The 16,391-nt window shown below is 37.3% G+C and overlaps 3 protein-coding genes across 5 annotated transcripts in view; 2 read left to right on the top strand and 1 right to left on the bottom strand.

The window, feature by feature from the left end:
* Positions 1-16,391, bottom strand: part of LOC149677211 (uncharacterized) — a 32,787-nt gene that overhangs the window by 860 nt on the left and 15,536 nt on the right. The window contains exons 1-3 of one of the 2 annotated variants that reach the window (XM_089838237.1): positions 2,404-4,363; positions 968-1,167; positions 609-729 (exon numbers count right to left, since the gene is read on the bottom strand). In XM_089838237.1, coding sequence (XP_089694363.1) covers positions 609-729; positions 968-1,167; positions 2,404-2,496 — 414 coding nt within the window. In that variant the 5' untranslated portion in view covers positions 2,497-4,363. Of the gene's footprint in view, positions 1-608; positions 730-967; positions 1,168-2,403; positions 4,364-16,391 lie in introns of those variants that run through there. The other variant, XM_089838238.1, reaches the window with a different exon arrangement.
* LOC149677215 (uncharacterized) lies at positions 7,793-12,456 on the top strand. 2 transcript variants are annotated; one of them, XM_089838221.1, is made up of 3 exons: positions 7,793-8,662; positions 8,732-8,922; positions 8,986-12,456. In XM_089838221.1, the coding sequence occupies exons 1-3, from the start codon at positions 8,419-8,421 to the stop codon at positions 9,037-9,039; spliced, it is 489 nt and encodes a 162-aa protein (XP_089694347.1). In that variant the 5' UTR covers positions 7,793-8,418; the 3' UTR covers positions 9,040-12,456. The 2 variants fall into 2 exon arrangements, with proteins under 2 accessions (XP_089694347.1, XP_089694345.1); XM_089838219.1 differs by having other exon boundaries at positions 8,732-12,456.
* Positions 15,668-16,228, top strand: LOC149677214 (uncharacterized). Its single transcript, XM_089838222.1, has 3 exons — positions 15,668-15,802; positions 15,876-16,019; positions 16,104-16,228. Exons 1-3 carry the CDS (start codon positions 15,683-15,685, stop codon positions 16,200-16,202), a joined length of 363 nt encoding a protein of 120 aa, XP_089694348.1. The 5' UTR covers positions 15,668-15,682; the 3' UTR covers positions 16,203-16,228.

The raw sequence follows: 16,391 nt of genomic DNA, 5'->3' as shown, positions 1-16,391 counted from the left end.
AAAGCTAGACCAAATAAATCCTTTCCACGGAAAATATTTATTGTTATATTTGTACTTAAATACGCGTCATGTTCCAATGCCACGTTGAACCTACTTCTAGGTATAATTGCCTTCACCTAAAATAGAAGTTTCTCGTGTGCTTTGATATAATATACTCCTCTGAATTTTAACATCGCGTGCTGTGTAGTGTAGTATGCTAGGTTACTTTCAAAACTCCATTAATTTTTCAGTTTTTTTTTCCCTTGAGTAAAAGTAAGTCTAAAGGAACGACCTCTACAAGGCTTAAGTATAAAGAAACAAAGGCTTAGGTCTACTGTTTCAAACATTGTAGATAAACAAAACTTTTATCGAAAATTCGGTGCACACGAAGGAGCTGAAAGTTAAGGTCAATTTCGAAGCGAGGCGTTTATCGCGTGCGGCCCCAGTAGTGTATTTCAAGGATATTTTTCAATAATAAAGAAAAAAAGGGAGGAAACGTAAACGCGACTTTATAGTTATCGCGTTGGGTATCTGGATCAAACATAGAAACCACGAAAATAAGTCATTAGTGCCTGACAGAATCATTTTAAGGTTTCAGTGCTAAAAATATACTTGTGGTGTGAACTCACGAGGTATCGTTTCCATTGCATGGAACATCTCATTGGCATTTGAAGCGTGATTCTTTCCAGAAGTTGTCTATTTTCGCGCATGCGTTGAATCAGTTCTCGTTTGCGTTTTTCTTCGTTTAAGCTGGAATGACGCAGACAACAAATCTTTCATAATAATAATTATCCCCCACTAGCATTCCACTCCGAAAATATTTCCGCCATTTTGGGGGCAATTCTAAAGCAACATTCCCCTGCCCTTTCCTAATATTTCAAATTATTCGAAACAAAAGCTTATGGATATTTATTAAAAATAAATATCTATATCCATCTATTAAATTCTATCATTAATAAAAATTAGAATTAAATATAAAACTTCTTACCTTTTCGATGTATAATCATTTCGGGAATCGGTCCATCCGCCTGAACGCATAATATCCCTCATTCTCGTAAGTAGACGGGCATTTTCTCTCCTAATTTCTTCATTCCTTCCTTCCTCTAGACTGAGTTGTTTCAACTTAACATGTAAATGAAGGTAGGTATTTGGGGCACGAGTGTCAACGCAAGGTACGGCGCTAGACACCTACAACAAGATAAATGAAACGAAAAATTCTTGAATAATTTTAAAACACCTCATATACATTTACAACAAAAGTTATCAATCAATCAAATAAAGTAGCTAATGTCATAATTTAAATTCCACAAAAATAAACACGTAATCTCTCTTAGAAATTATAAAAAAAATTTATTTTTAGGTATTCGGGAGAAAGCAACTTACAGGGGAAACAGTTCCCATGTATTCTCTACCAGCCCCTGTAGAAATGTTTTTACTGCTGCACCGCGGTGTTCAGGGCAAAGCCATCTTACTTTCATTGCTTTTCGGGATCACTTTTAAAATAATCTAATCATAGCTTGTAAACGGTGACCCGGACGCCAAATTTTCATAGAACATTTTCGACTCAAAATCGCTCAAAGAACACCTTGAACCACATAAATTCTCACAAATATCTCAAAAACATGATGTATAACAACATAATTGTTTCAACTAAAAAATGATCAATTTATACTCTACTTTGATAAACCTATAGCCCAAAATTATATAATCATTTCTTAAAGTGAAATACCTGGCCATATACCTTATGATAAAAATAATATCATCGAAATGGGGGTGGTTGGGATAAGAAGAAAAATAGTTTCAATTAGCCTAAGAGATTGGATATTGGTAAAACTAAAAAGAGAAAAACGAAAACGATCTCGTTTTCTCTTTCTTTCTGTCTTTTTACTCCGGGATATAAACTGAAAGAACTTCCGCTCGCAGCCACTAAAGAAAAATCCGATAGAGATTCTATTGATCCGGAAAGATTGCGAGGGAGAGAAGAGATAACGAGAGGTTCGACACTAGTTGTTGTTTTACTATAACGTTTGTGTTCGATCAGTTTTTGTGTACTGTACAAATCACCTTATGTTTACCAGTCATTTAGTAAAGGTAGTGAACAAATAAAACGGTGTTTGCGGGCGTCGTTTTAATAATCAAGGCTCAACAGATAAATGTTGCTCGAGAAACGATTTACCTTTTCCATTCATAAATCCCGTATAAAGTTACGATTTAGCTGAAATTCGCGCATAAAATCATTCATTCAGATCATTTTCCTACAGAAGGGAGTGTGGATCCTCTCGTAAGGAGAGATAGAGCTCTGGAAGAGTTAGCAATTGGAAAGAACGGCCCCGTGGAGAGGAGGAGGGAGGGAGTTTGGATCGAGAGACAGATCGGGGGAGTGCATGGTGCGACTAAGAAGAGGAGCAAAAGAGTATTATTTACTTGTCTTCGATGTTTTTCGAATCGTTCTCGCTGCCATCGCTTTTCGAGAAGTTTACAAGGCGAAGCGAAACAAGGCCGTTGTTTAGTCTGCATGGCCGCTCCCGTTAAGAAGGACTGACCAAATGCAACTGGTCACGCCTCGTACCACTCTCACCACTGCACGACGACAGAGCCATACCAAGCGACGGAACGCTCGCTCGCTACAGCCTGCCACCGACTTTTGCGTTCCATTAAGGATTTTATTCCCCCCAACCAACCAAACTTCGCATGCATTTTTTGAAATGGAGTATTAAACATCGGATATGAAATAAAAACAATCGTACTGTTAATTGAGAGTTGAGACTTGGCCCAAATCCAGCCAGGTCTTTGACTAAGCCTCCCAAGAAAGTTTAAGCTAGGAGTGTTACGTACAAAATTCCTTTGTTCTTGTATAAACGCACATATTTAAACAATTCAATAATAAGAAAGTAGGCCTAGCTTTAGTATCGACTCCCATATTTAACCCTCCGTGGTACAATTTCTCCGAAGCCAACCAACTCGCGCGCGCCCTGATCTAAAAATCGAAAAAAAACCGGTTCGCACGCGATTACCCCGTAATAATAAGATTCCGTCTTCCGGAGAAAAAGGGAAAACCCGGAGCCGGAGCTAGCGACCTCGGCCTGAGAGCAAGAGAGAGGGAGAGAGAGAGAGAATATATATCACTAATCGCCACACGCTCCCCAAAAACTTTTCCCCCAACCAAGGCTTAACTTCTATACGGATGGCGCCACAGTCTCAGTCGCTTTTAAGTCGCGCTATCGCAAACTAGAGTTTTTGAACCTGGTCCCGCTGATGCAGTCGACCTAATTAACGCTGGAATCGCGTTTTCAAAAGAGAGGCGTTCTAATTCAATGGGCGGGAATAGTTCGCCGTAGTTTTTTTTCTTTTTACTCTTTTCACTCTCCCCTCTATCCTTTTTTTATCGACTTTATAAAACCATTGTCGAGAAATAAAGAATACGAAAAATAAAAATCCGTTCAAAGAGTTGGAAAAAGAGAAAAGTTTGGCGTATGCGTGGTTGCAGGCTCGAAGACCGATGACAACTAGCGCCCGTTTCCCGCCTTCCCCAACCAACTACCCCCGCTGCATTCTTCCAAAAAACAGAAAAAAAGAAAAAGGGGTACTGATGACAAAAACATGAGTTTTTAGGCGTAAATTCCACGCCTACTTGTTTTCCACTCACGCTGCTCTGTTGTCAAACATTGTGTTGAAACGTTTTAAATCGTTATTTTTACGTTTCTTTGAAGTTCATAATCTGCACGTACAATTGAATTATCAAGGTTAATTTAAAGTTTAAACATCCCGAGGTTTGAGTGAGGCGAAATTGGGTACAGAAAACTATTTAATACAACGTTCGGTCTTTACTATAATACTCTATGAACTACAACGTCATTCATTTTAGCTTTTGGAGAGATGTACGCCCCCTCTCAAAACTGCCTATATTATCGACACCTCAAAATTGACGCGTGAAATTATCTATAACTTTATTACATTGTACAATCAAATAAACAAATCATACTATTACCTTATCACACACGCAGAAGCGTGAATAGAAACACTAGAAGCAGTGGTGCGAATCTAATGAATTTTCTTCTTCCCCCCATCGTACTACGCTAAGCCTTGGTCGTAATATTAGTCCCAATGGTAGCTATCCACCCCATATTCACACTCAGACAGAGAGAGTGAGTGAGAGCTAAGCCTAAAAAGGCCTAACCCAAAACCCAAAGTTGACCTTTCTTTTAGGTTTAGAGGAGGATGTAGGCTTCATGACGACACTTGGTGGCGCTATCGACGCGCTGCATCCATGAACACGCCCTCTTCCGTTGGCATTCCTGTTTCCCCCCCCCCTCTCACTGATTTCACGCGCTTATACTCGCATGTAGACGACCCCTGAAACCAATACCCTCTCTCCCTTCTCTTCCTCTACACCCCGGGCCCTTATCGTTAGAGAAGAACCAAAGAAAATGTATTTTGAGGAATGGAAACTACCCATAAGTCCACTCAAGTGTTTTGTAGAGACTAATGGTGGTAGAGAGGGGTGTAGACTGTGTATCCCTCCCCCTGGGTGCTGCGGCACGCTTTTCTAAGAGGGGATACTGTATGATCCCAGTAGGGGGATGACACTGAGCTAAGAGATAAAAGGGGTAGTGCCCATTGAGTTTCCTTTCTATTCACTGGGTATATTTTCCATGATAGAGAAAGGGCGTCTATCGAACCGACGTCTCGTTCCGGATAATCGGGAGAAATAGCGATATCTAAACTCTCCGGCGCGTCAGGAAACTGGGTATCAGGCCGAGTTTGATAATCAGCCTCTATAGAGATTGCCTTAACGCCTACATTAGTTTCTAGAGTATTCTTAGATTGACGCGGCCCGTTCAATAGAAGAATTTTTTTATACACATATATTTTGTTGCATGAGGATCAAATGATGTAAGCTAGATGTACGAGAGGGAGATTGTTTTTTGAGTTTCCTAGGGGTGTTCAGGCTTCTACTACGCGAAAACATCCAGCGTCTCAATCGTTTACCACTTCTAAGGAAAATATGATAATAGGTTCTTATAGTTTCTAAAATATTTTGTGGATTTGAAACTAATTAATACTATTTTTTTAATTACTGCGTATTACTCGTTGTATAATGACAATTAAAACATTCTCTAGTCACTCAATTGTTTTTGTAGGCTAAGCCTTATCAAATCTAATATTAATTTTCAATCATAATGATTTTCTCTCCTACAATACAAACTTGCGAAACACCTCTTTTGTTTAGTTAATTATCCGTAAACTTATTCAATTACAAATTACACACTCCCTACCCTAATATCGGCTGAATTCTTAGCCGCTTGCCAGTTAGTTAGTTCTTGAGTCGGATCCAAAGTCCGAACTGGGAATCTTATATCTGAAATAATAATATTCGCTGACTTTTAATACGCCGGAGGAAAGTACCAAAATAATGGGGAGCATCGAGCGAGCGGTGAGTTGTAAAAGAAGCGTAAAAACGGGGAGCGCGTGGAAATAGAGGTGTCGGACATTTACCCATTGGAAGCCAAAGTTTCAGCTTAAATAAATTTTCTATGATTTTGAATTAAATAGGCAAGTACGCGACACCTTTTTATAGTTAGGCCCTCTAGCTGGTCTCTTGGACTTAGTCCTAGTTCTTTCCCTAATAATAACAAGGTTCTGGCGCGCCTGTTCTCGTTTCATTTCGTTTCGTAGTTGGCGCGTCGGTCGTCCGCTGGCTGGCAGCGTGCTCAAAACGCGCGCGCGTTTTCTCCCTTTTTACTTTCCCGCCTTTAATTGCGCGCGGGAAAAGCCGCGAGGAATAAATTATACGGGCTCCTCTATCCATTACTTCTCTTCCCCCCCCTCATCTGCCTCCTTATCCCTAACATCCTTCTCCCACCCCCATCTATTTCAAATCCCTCTCTCGCGCCCGCAGCTAAACTCCCGAAAAGAGTCGACCGCCGCCGCTATACCACTTTTCCCGCTCTCTCTCTCTCTCTCTCTCTCTCTCTCTCTCTCTCTCTCTCTCTCTCTCTCTCTCTCTCTCATGCACCCTCCCCCCGCTCTTTTCCGTATCGCTAATCTTATACTGACGTGGCGACGACGATACGAGAAAATTCAGGGTGCAGCAGAGGGTGTTTTATCTTAGAGAGAAAAGCGTGTATATAAAAAAAGGTCGTACTTAGACAACAGCGTCGAGAACATCTACTACTACTACACGGAATACAATGGTTTAAATGTATGGGTTTCGCTATTTTCTTAGGCGAACCCTATTTTTGTATTTATTCCAAATAAAAATACTTGAAAGTTTCGAGAATTGGAGGCTAAAAAATAAATATTGGTTGTTCAAGACTGTGTTTTTAATAAATTGCATTGTTTTAGTAATATGAAAATTATGTAAGATACTACGTTTTTGCTTTCATATTTGACAAGCGGTGGAAATAGGGAAGGAAGTGCCGATATAGGATGCGTATAAACTGAAAAACAAAAAAGTCCACGAGACTGAGACTGCGATACGGCGCCGACACGGAAACTTTGGACTCTCTCTCTCTTTCTCTATGGCTTATAAAGCCTTTTTCTTTTTTGGCGCGTCTTGTTCATTGATATACGCTGCTGGAAGCGTTTGTAATTAAATATAAGACAATCTCGCACTTTAGCGAGCGCGAGACGGATCGAAAAATGCGCACGCTCTATTATGACAGATTTTAACGTCGTCTGCATCGAAAAAGGATAGACTTTCACGCCTAATTGATTTTTCTTTTTATTATTATTTCTATTCATGAGCGTGTCTTTGAGACACGTTACAACTTTTATCTGCGCATGATAGAACATAGCTACGAATGTTAAGTTCATGGACATGCATTGCACCGTAAAACCTGTTGAACACGGAGGGAGAGTTGAACTGGTCTGTAATGAGCCAGCCATGATCTACATGGGGCGCAATTTATTCCCATATGATAAATACTCCTCCATAATCCCTTCATAGATATTTCATGTTTTCAGCTCTTGGGTGTCACTTACATGAAAAGGCCGTTCCGTTTTGAGGTGGGGGGGGGGGGTTGAAAGCAGCCAACAAACTTTCCCCTTCGTTTCCCCCCTACTCTCTCTCTCTCTTTCTCTTCCGTTCTTAATCTGTCACCAAAGAGGCTTTACGCCGTTTAGCTTTAAAGAAAAAGAAATAAAAAAGAGAGAAATAAAAAGGCCCGGACGGACTGGATTCCGAAAATGAGTTTTCGACCCAAGTTGATTCCTTTCCTCTTTACCCAAACGCCCCCTTCTCTCCCTCCTCTCTCTCTATCCCTACTTGGCACACGTATAATTTCGCTTCGTCTCGCTCTGACGTTATAGCGCTAACCCTAACCGCTTATGAAAGTGGATGGGCAAACGAGTGAAAAGTGAAGAATAGTATTGGAGCAAAAAGCACGTATCTCCAGTTATTTCATTACCGTATCTAAAACCCGATCAAATTAATACTTATTTAACCACTTTAAAACAATTTCTTTGAAAGAAAAACGCTAGTAAAAGTCGTATATGGTGTACCATCTGGCATGGAAACTTCGAAATTAGCATATTTCAATCGGCATTCTCGGGAGAGGGTAATTTGGCCTTGAAAGATTAGATTAACACTAAATGGTACTATAGTAGATAGGGGAATACGCTGAGTGTTAATTCATAGTTCCCCTTGATAAAAGAAACTTAATTTCACGTTTCTACCAACATGTTTTGGGAAAATTGGGCAGTCGCTCACTTTGAAGTATGAAGTACAAATAAAAGAAAGTTTTGTTGGTCTTAGGTTAATTTTGATAATTTCATTCAAGAATAAAGATTTAGGATTTACGTCAGTAGTGAGAAAAGGGGGGTTCTAACTCAGGAACCACCATGTTAAACCTATGGGGTTTTCCAGAGTACCACCATGTTATTTCCCATAGGGAACCCATATGGAACCCATAGGGAACCCATATGGAACCCATGCTATGTATTTTCTATGACGTCCTCGTTTTTTTTTTTTATGACGTAAAGATCGGGGGGGGGTGTTAGTGGTAAAATGGACACGTTTGATTTCCTGACCTATAAAAACCAAAATGTGGGTTATTTAAGTATTGAAGGAGGGAGGGGATGTGATTTAAAAAGAATTTTTTTTTACGACGTAAAGATCAGGGGGTGGTGTGAATATGTTGTGTCTGGGCAGTTCGATTTCCTGACCTATAAAAACTAAAATGCGGATTATTTTTTAAAGTATTAGAGGAAGAGGGGATGTGATTTAAAAAGAATTTTTTTTTTACGACGTAAAGATCAGGAGGTGGTGTTAGTGGTAAAAAATTAGTCGAATATGTTGTGTCTGGACAGTTCGATTTCCTGGTCTATAAAAACTAAAATGTAGATTATTTTTTAAAGTATTAGAGGAAGAGGGGATGTGATTTAAAAAGAAAAAACCCCTCTGGGAATACAAGACATAAGAAAATTTATCTCGTGATTATGTATAAATACCATCTTACTCGAGAAAATGGGAAAATTTGTATTTACACTACAAACGTTGAAATGAATACGTTGGAAGTTGTTAAGCTCTCTCAAGAAGCGATTATTCCAACTAGAGGGTCTGCAAATTCAGCCGGACTTGATTTGTATTCTCCTCGAAATTATGAAATTCCTGCTCAATCAACTATGTTGATAGAAACAGATCTTCAAATACGTGCTCCTTCAAATTGCTACGTCCGCATTGGTATGGTTTTAATTCCCGAACCATCATCCTAAAAAGGGGTGTATTTTTAAAGTTAATTAAATTTTTCAGCCGGACGTTCGGGTTTAGCGTTGAAAAACTCAATTTCCATCGGAGGTGGAGTTATAGATCGAGATTATACTGGTAACGTTGGGGTTATCTTATTTAATCATTCAAACGAGATGTTTATCGTTGAGAAGGGAGATCGTATTGCTCAACTCATTTGTGAAGTTATTGTGTCCCCTGTTTTGTTAGTATGTGAGGTAAAACTACGCGTTTTCAAAACAACTTTATATTGGAGTATAACCTTATTTTCTTCCCTCAAGTCTCTTGAAATGACCGCCAGAGGGATGAACGGTTTCGGCTCAACTGGAAAATAACGAATTTAAATTCATACGAGAATCGAATAAAAAAGCGTCCCCCGTTTTTTTTTTATGATGTAAAGATCGGGAGGTGGTGGTGTTAGTGGTAAAAAAAAAAAAACTTTATGTACCACTTAATATTAATTATCTGCAAAACTTGTAATGTGTTAAATAAAGACAAAAATATTTCAATCAAATTTGTTTATTTTGGAATATGAATTACAAATTTGTTTTTACTTTAAAACTAAAGATAAATGTTCGTGGTAAAAGCTGTCCGGGGTTTTAATATCATTCATTTGTCGCATCACCCAAAGTAAGTAATTATCCACGTGCAATTTCGCCTTTTCCTCCAGAAGTTGCGACGGGCTGGGCATTTTGAGGGTTTCAGCTATGGTTGCATTAAGTCCATGACCCAAACGACTGAAAATTTCTCCATCTCTGATATTTTCGAGAATGATGGTACTTGCGGGGCGAATAATTTTTCCAATTATTTCTTCCTGATCTCTGTACTCAAAATCCCTCGTCCGAATCATCTTCTCATCAAATGGAGGTCTTTGTTTCGTTATTCGAGCAATTTTTCCTTTCTCACTCGTTTCATGTTCGAAGTAAATGGTAAACATACATGGCATTTGAAGACAATAGATTACCATGTACTGGAATTCATTTCTCCCCTCAAAACGTGTGTATGTAACGATGTAATGCATTTTTCCCGAATGAATTCGAAGCGATAGAGTAGATGGTTCTTATAACAAAATCTAGTAATCAACGACGCTTTACGGTATTTTTTTTAAAACATTTAAAACTTTTTAGTATTTTATAAACGTAATAACAAACTAGAATATCGTTTAAAACAGGATATGTTGTATAGGATTTAATAATCCGTTTCAGACTCCACCCTTTCTGCATTTTATGAATGAAATCAATTGAGTATAGTCCGCATGTTGAAGATCTAAAGTCTTGAATTTGTTTATTTTGTATTTGAAACTGACGCGCTAGATGATGTATTTTCAAATTGTACGATTCGGGTCCTAACCCAAAACTATCGAAAAAAATCGCTTTTCCCCCTTTTTTATTAGATTTGACACCCAAGCTAATCCAATGTTGTCCAGGCTGATCACTCGTTTGATTGTTAAAAACTATATAGTAATCACCTTTCCTTTTTTTAGCGATGAAATTGGAAGGGAAAACCCCGTAAAATTTTCTACCGCAAATTTTGGAAAGAATAGATTCTAGCTGCAGGGTATCCATTTTCTTTCCTCAGTTATGAGGGGTTGTCTAATTATACGTAATACCTCTGTCCCTGGATATTTTCAATGTTGATTCGAATTCGGAAAATAAAATGACTGTTATATTGTCAGTTAAAGCCGCTTTAAATTTTAAAAGTAACTGTAAAGATCCTGTCTTAATCGGCTCTAAATGTTCCAAACCCCCTAGTTCATCGGCGGTTAGAGGGATGACGAAAAATGAATTTCCACTAACGTATTCGTCATATGTTATATTCGATCCGGAATTAATATTATAATTATTAGATCCCGTGAATAAGCTGAGATATTCTCTATGATATCTTTTCTCAGCGAAGTTCGGGGTAAATGCGGGGGAAGGATACCGACGAGTATCTATTATACACTCTAAGTGAGTGAGACCGAAATGTTCGAATGTGTAAGGCGAGGTGTGTATATTACCATTAAAATTAGTGGACTTACACATTGCGACAATTAATCTGTTGGGTAGGGTACCATTATACACCATGTCTCTGTACGTTTCGATAGTCCCCTGAGGTAGAGTGAAAAATTTGACCTCACTGCGGTTTAGGTTATAGACAGCCGGTCTATGTTCTAACGTTAACATGTGTCCGAGAACCAAATCGGGGTTTAATTTCCATTTTTTAACATATAGACTACTATCTACAATTTCGATTTTATATTGATCGTTATTGGTTGAGGGTGTCATTAAAACAAACTCATCGGGGTTTCGATTAAATTTTAATCGAAGCGAAACCCCATTTAATAGGGCTTTATTCATATTGAACAGTTCATGGTAAATTGGACCGAAGACAGTTACAATTTTCGACTGAGATATAGTTTGCATTCTCCTTTTTAAACCGTTTGAGGTGGTAGAGTTAAAAAGGTTGTCAATATCTAAACCTTCATTTTCATGTGTATATAATCTAGTCGACATTTGAGTTCGTTTGGTTTCTCTATTGAAATTGAGATGATCTGTTATATACCCTTTATAACTATACGTCGGTAGACCACTACTCAAACTGACCTCATTCAAGGCTACATCTAAATTAGAAAATAAAGCGGATAGACAATTGTTAACAGTAACCACTTTAGCATCGTTAGGAAGGTTATCGCCGTCGGCTTTAACTACCTTAAAGCTTACTGATAATAAAGTATCATCTAATTTTAGATAATGATCGGCTGAACCATGAACGAAGAATTCTAACGGAACTCCGGCGGTAAATGAATTACTCAATGGTTTTATTAAAACGCATTCACTCGCGTCCAAACAATTATTTGTAGCCGGTTCGGAAAAAAAATCGAGCGAGCTCATGAGTAACGTGGTATTATTGGCCATTTTTGTTTTTTAATCCAAGTAGTCTGGAAGACGTCTGGTTCTTTTTCTCTTAGGATTAGATGTGGTGCTACGACGTTTTTTTTTTCTTTTATATACGCCCTTCCCGGATTGAAGATTATTTATAACATTCATCCCTGATTCTTTCAATCGTTTAACAGCGGCTTCTTTGAAATTAGCGCCCTCAGCCAAATCCCCTAACACATTCGAAGTAGCACGTAGCGCCTCATTTTTTAAAACTCGACCAATAGGTTTGTATATGGGTTTTAAAAATGAAAATAGTGATCGAAAAACCGAACCGAACGAACCACCATGTTGATAATACGGTACGGAACTAAAATATGGCAAATCTCCCCCAGTCTGGTTGTTACTATTATGGTATCGTGAAAAGTATATTATATAAGGATTGTCGCTAGAATCCATTATGATTTTTATGTACCGAACACACTATGAGTCATTCATGAATTAAATAGGTTTATGGGAAGACAAGCCTATTTATATTCAAGAGGAAGGTTTTTTTCTTATGTGGAGTTTGAGAATGGTTTTGCCCTTTAAGAATTTTAGAAAGTCACCGTAACTAGTTCTAATATTGATTTCTATAGCTTCGAAAGAATTACATTTTAAGGGATAATAATCGGGGAAATCATAACTTTTCACTAAAACCTCCTCTCTTTCGAGATTTCGCGGGATGGGGACGGTCCGTAAAATTGGAGCCATTGTTGAAGCGTACAGGCTTTCTTCGACTAGAGATGAGTAAATTAGGAAATTTTGAATACCGGATCGTACATCGTGTACCCGGTTTGATCGAATTAGACCTTCGAGTTTCACGTTAATCTGATCTGAACTGAAACCTAAAATGTACGCCAAATTAGGGTGTGATTCGGGGAATTTTATAGAGACGGGTTCGCTAGTAGCTATCCGTGTTTTCCCATCATACGATTTAGATATTGTTACTTTATTTCTAAATTCACGGGGAATTACCTGGATCATGGAGTTATAAATCTCTTCTATACTAACATAGTAGCCGGGTGTGATATTGAGTTCGAGAGATTCGTCTATGTGGGAAATTTTCTGCGTTTCGCAAATTAATGACGTTTCGGAGTCTATAATTACCCCCGGTTCCATGTCCTCAACATGCGGTAATTCATCAGACCTAACTATCCCCCGAAATACGACCCAACCCTCATTATCCTCTTTACTTTTAAACCGTAATAATTTAGCCAATTCAGGACTAAATTTAACCAAAACCCCATTTGAAACTTCAATTTCAGCGTACATTTTCATTATAGTTTTAATCTCTTTAGAATTCGAATCTGTAGTAAATCTTTTACTTTCAAAAAGTCTAAAATTGAATCGTCCGTCGGAATTACTGTAGCCGAGATTGTGAAGCCATTCCTCTAAAAGTCTGTATAATTCATACCCCCCCGCGGACCGTTTACCTTTCCCAAATTTTTCCCAGTCCATGACGTGTGTTGAGGAATTTTCAATAACTTTTTCAGATGAAACTAAGTGAAAATGGGTACAGTCATCCGGGACATTTTCATATTGCAAAGGCATTATCAACTCTTTCAACCCACACTCGTAGTTCCCGTGTAAATGTATTTCTTTTGGTAATAAAATCTTAAACTTACTACTAGAATTGTCATTGAAAACATCCAAAGACGCGGTTGATATACAATGAATATAAAACGCGTCCATTATGATGTGAGTCGTATCATCTTATGATCAGGATAAATAAAAAGAGTCGTCATATATAGATTTCAATATGTTTATTGATATAAAACAGACACACCAAAATTTTTCCACAAGGGGAATCATGATTAAAAAACCTGAATAAAAACCGATATTTTTCCCGAATTGCAAATGCAATATCAAAAATATAATTACGTTGTTATAAAACCAACAAACTTACAAAACACAATTAAAAATTTAAAATGGTAATTAATACTTAATTTCAGTTTCATAACTAGTGAAGAAGCGAGAAGAAATTTTAACTTGTTTATTTTTTTGATTCATGAGGTCGGTTTTAAAGTCTTCTAACTTTAACAAACTATTAATAATGTCGATAGTTTCTTGAGCGTTTCCGGGGGCACGTCTTAAAACTCTTTGGTAAAAGTTAATATAATTTAATACTTCGCTCATCTGTAAATTTTGGACGGCCTGATCATAGAACGAAGAAACCCTATCACTCCAATCTAGGGTCACACACTGATGGCCCAGTTGGTTTTCGTATGAGTTTTGACAACCAACACACGAATTCTCTGCTATTTTATTTATTTCCCTTATGAGGAGATACGCCAACGTTTGTTGGGCTTCAAAGTCCCCTGTCAATTTAGGTGGGAAAAATATGAAATGTATAGTTGGAATTAAATATTTTAAATAATTCCATTCGTCAGGGGTCATCATTATCCCGGTTATACTACATGATTTTTTTTTCTGACGTGTTATAGCGACATTATGTTCAACACCTGCGTTTAAAACAGTTAACCACGCTCCATCGTTATTATGGTCCGACAGTGGGTATATTAATTGAGCGGGTGTCAAAAGTAAATTGTTATGACCTCTAAATGATTTAGAAAGTCTGATATTTTCTTTCGCTTCATTAAGTTTCACGATGTGTGTGTCGGTCAAAACTACGCCATCATGTGTTGGTAACCATCTTCCGATTTCAGACGAATAACGGAAAGAGCGTATGTTTAAGAACATATTCCCATTGTTGTTTTGTCTGGAAATAGTAGCGTATTTGACCAAAGTTCCATCTTTCTTTCTATATGTTGATCCTAATGGCGCTTTAAACAATATGTCAAAGCCACTTTTATTGTCATGAAACACGGGATCGGCTACGTCCATGTTGTAAAAATCGGGGCTGTAATTGGACGTCAAATCATTAACACTATAAAAAGCTATATAAATATAACAGATTATTCGGTAAAATGAAAAAACATCCAATTACCAAATTAGAGAGTCTTGAGCCATTTTTAGCGTTGTTCGCGCGTTGGATAATTGTAGAAGACTGAAAGCTTCCAACTGCAACCTTTCCTCTTATGTGATTTTAGTTTCGATTTACTGGACTCTCAAACCTTTTTTTTTTTTTTTAAAAAAAATCGGACCCAACTTCGAATTCGTGGTGGAAATAAGCTGCTTAAATCTTACAACATTGTATAAGATCCGGGCTGTAATTGGAAGCAAATCATTAACACTATATAAAGCTATATAAATATAACAGAATATTCGGTAAAATGAAAAACATCCAATTACCAAAATAGTGATTCTTGAGCCATTTTTAGCGTTGTTCACGCGTTGACTAATTGAAGAAGAATGAAAGCTTCTAACCTCAACCTTTCCTCTTATGTGATTTTAGTTCCGATTTCCTGGACTCTCAAACTTTTTTTTTTTTTTTTTTAAAAATCGGACCCAATTTCGAATTCATGACGGAAATAAGATGCTTAAATCTTATGACATTGTATAAGAAATAGTTTATTCTATTTTCACGTTCAATATAATATATTACGGATATATTGTCGAAACGAACTTTTTTCATTTTAATAAACGTCGAAACTACATGCGAGGACGTGTTTTCGGATTAATCGTTGTGGGTGAATTAATAATGGATAGTTATTTCTTTGGTTTTTAATGTATATTGGATATTTTATGAAGATAAGTCCTACATGATCTACCATAGAAACTAAATATCCTATTTGACCCACATACGAAACTATTTCGAGGTGGGATTAGCTAGTGATAAAAACGTTAAATTACATCAATAAGGATTATAGGTATCGGATTAAGCTTTGCGGGTGGATTAATAGTGGATAGTCATTTCCTCGGTTTTTAATGTATATCGGATATTTTACGGAAATAAGTCCTACGTGATTTATCGTAGAAAACACGAGTTTATGGTATTTTTAAATATCCTATTTGACCACGTATGAAACTAGTTAGGTAAGTTTGAATTCTTTCAGATTGTATATGTATTATACTATACTAATTTATTCGTTCCAGCGAGTATAAAAGTATCGGTCCTTCCTTCTAGAACCATCATTCTCGAATAGTATTTCTAGAGATAGTAACATTAAGATAGAAAATGACTGTCACCCCAATCGCCGTCGGTGAAGAAGTTAGAGCTATCCTACGGTACACGGCCACATTAGGCCCAATACCTGGACGAGATGAGCTACCTGAATTCACGTTCAGGGATTTGGAGGTAAGAATTTAACAAATTGATTCATTTTTATATTAAAAATTAAATATCACAACAACGTTTTTATTCATTTAAGATCTTGGTGCGATCGATACATGTGGGTTTTGTAATCAAGTTCGACTTACGACCGGAGATATCGTCCATAGATGTCTCCGTCTCTTACCATCCGAACCTGGACCGGCTCGTTAGAAGAATTGGGGGTGAAAATAGTATTGTAAAGGTATGTTTCTCTCTCTCTCTCTCTCTCTCTCTCTCTCTCGCTTAATTACATCATTATTCCATGTTTCCTTTATTTCTTCACTAGGTGATGAAGTTAGAGACGTTCATCCTACCACATGAACGGGCCCGGGCTTTCATTTTTAAAGACTATTTCGAGAGCCGGGGTAGCGGCAGCGGAGTGTAACCAAAAAAAATTTAATTTAAAAAAAAAAAAAAAAATATATATATACACATATAATATCATGGAAAATAAAAATTTTAAAAAAAATATATATATAAAATAAATTGAATATTGAAATAAATTAAATATTAAACAAGTAATGGAAAGTCTCTATTTTTTTTTTACAACATTTTATTTTTAAAAATCTTCATC

This window comes from Phalangium opilio, unplaced genomic scaffold (assembly GCF_054372755.1).
Source record: "Phalangium opilio isolate 3A_F unplaced genomic scaffold, DU_Popi_V2 ptg000045l_1, whole genome shotgun sequence".
NCBI classification, from domain to species: Eukaryota; Metazoa; Arthropoda; class Arachnida; order Opiliones; family Phalangiidae; genus Phalangium; species Phalangium opilio.
This window is presented reverse-complemented; position numbering and strand designations above follow the sequence as displayed.

Bases quoted from the DNA above. Each gene is read 5' to 3' on its own strand.
- LOC149677215 (XM_089838219.1), top strand. From the start codon at position 8,419: ATGTATAAATACCATCTTACTCGAGAAAATGGGAAAATTTGTATTTAC. The intron at 8,663-8,731 runs GTATGGTTTTAA...TAAATTTTTCAG, and splicing joins AAATTGCTACGTCCGCATTG to CCGGACGTTCGGGTTTAGCG.
- LOC149677214 (XM_089838222.1), top strand. From the start codon at position 15,683: ATGACTGTCACCCCAATCGCCGTCGGTGAAGAAGTTAGAGCTATCCTA. The intron at 15,803-15,875 runs GTAAGAATTTAA...TATTCATTTAAG, and splicing joins TCACGTTCAGGGATTTGGAG to ATCTTGGTGCGATCGATACA. The intron at 16,020-16,103 runs GTATGTTTCTCT...TTTCTTCACTAG, and splicing joins GTGAAAATAGTATTGTAAAG to GTGATGAAGTTAGAGACGTT.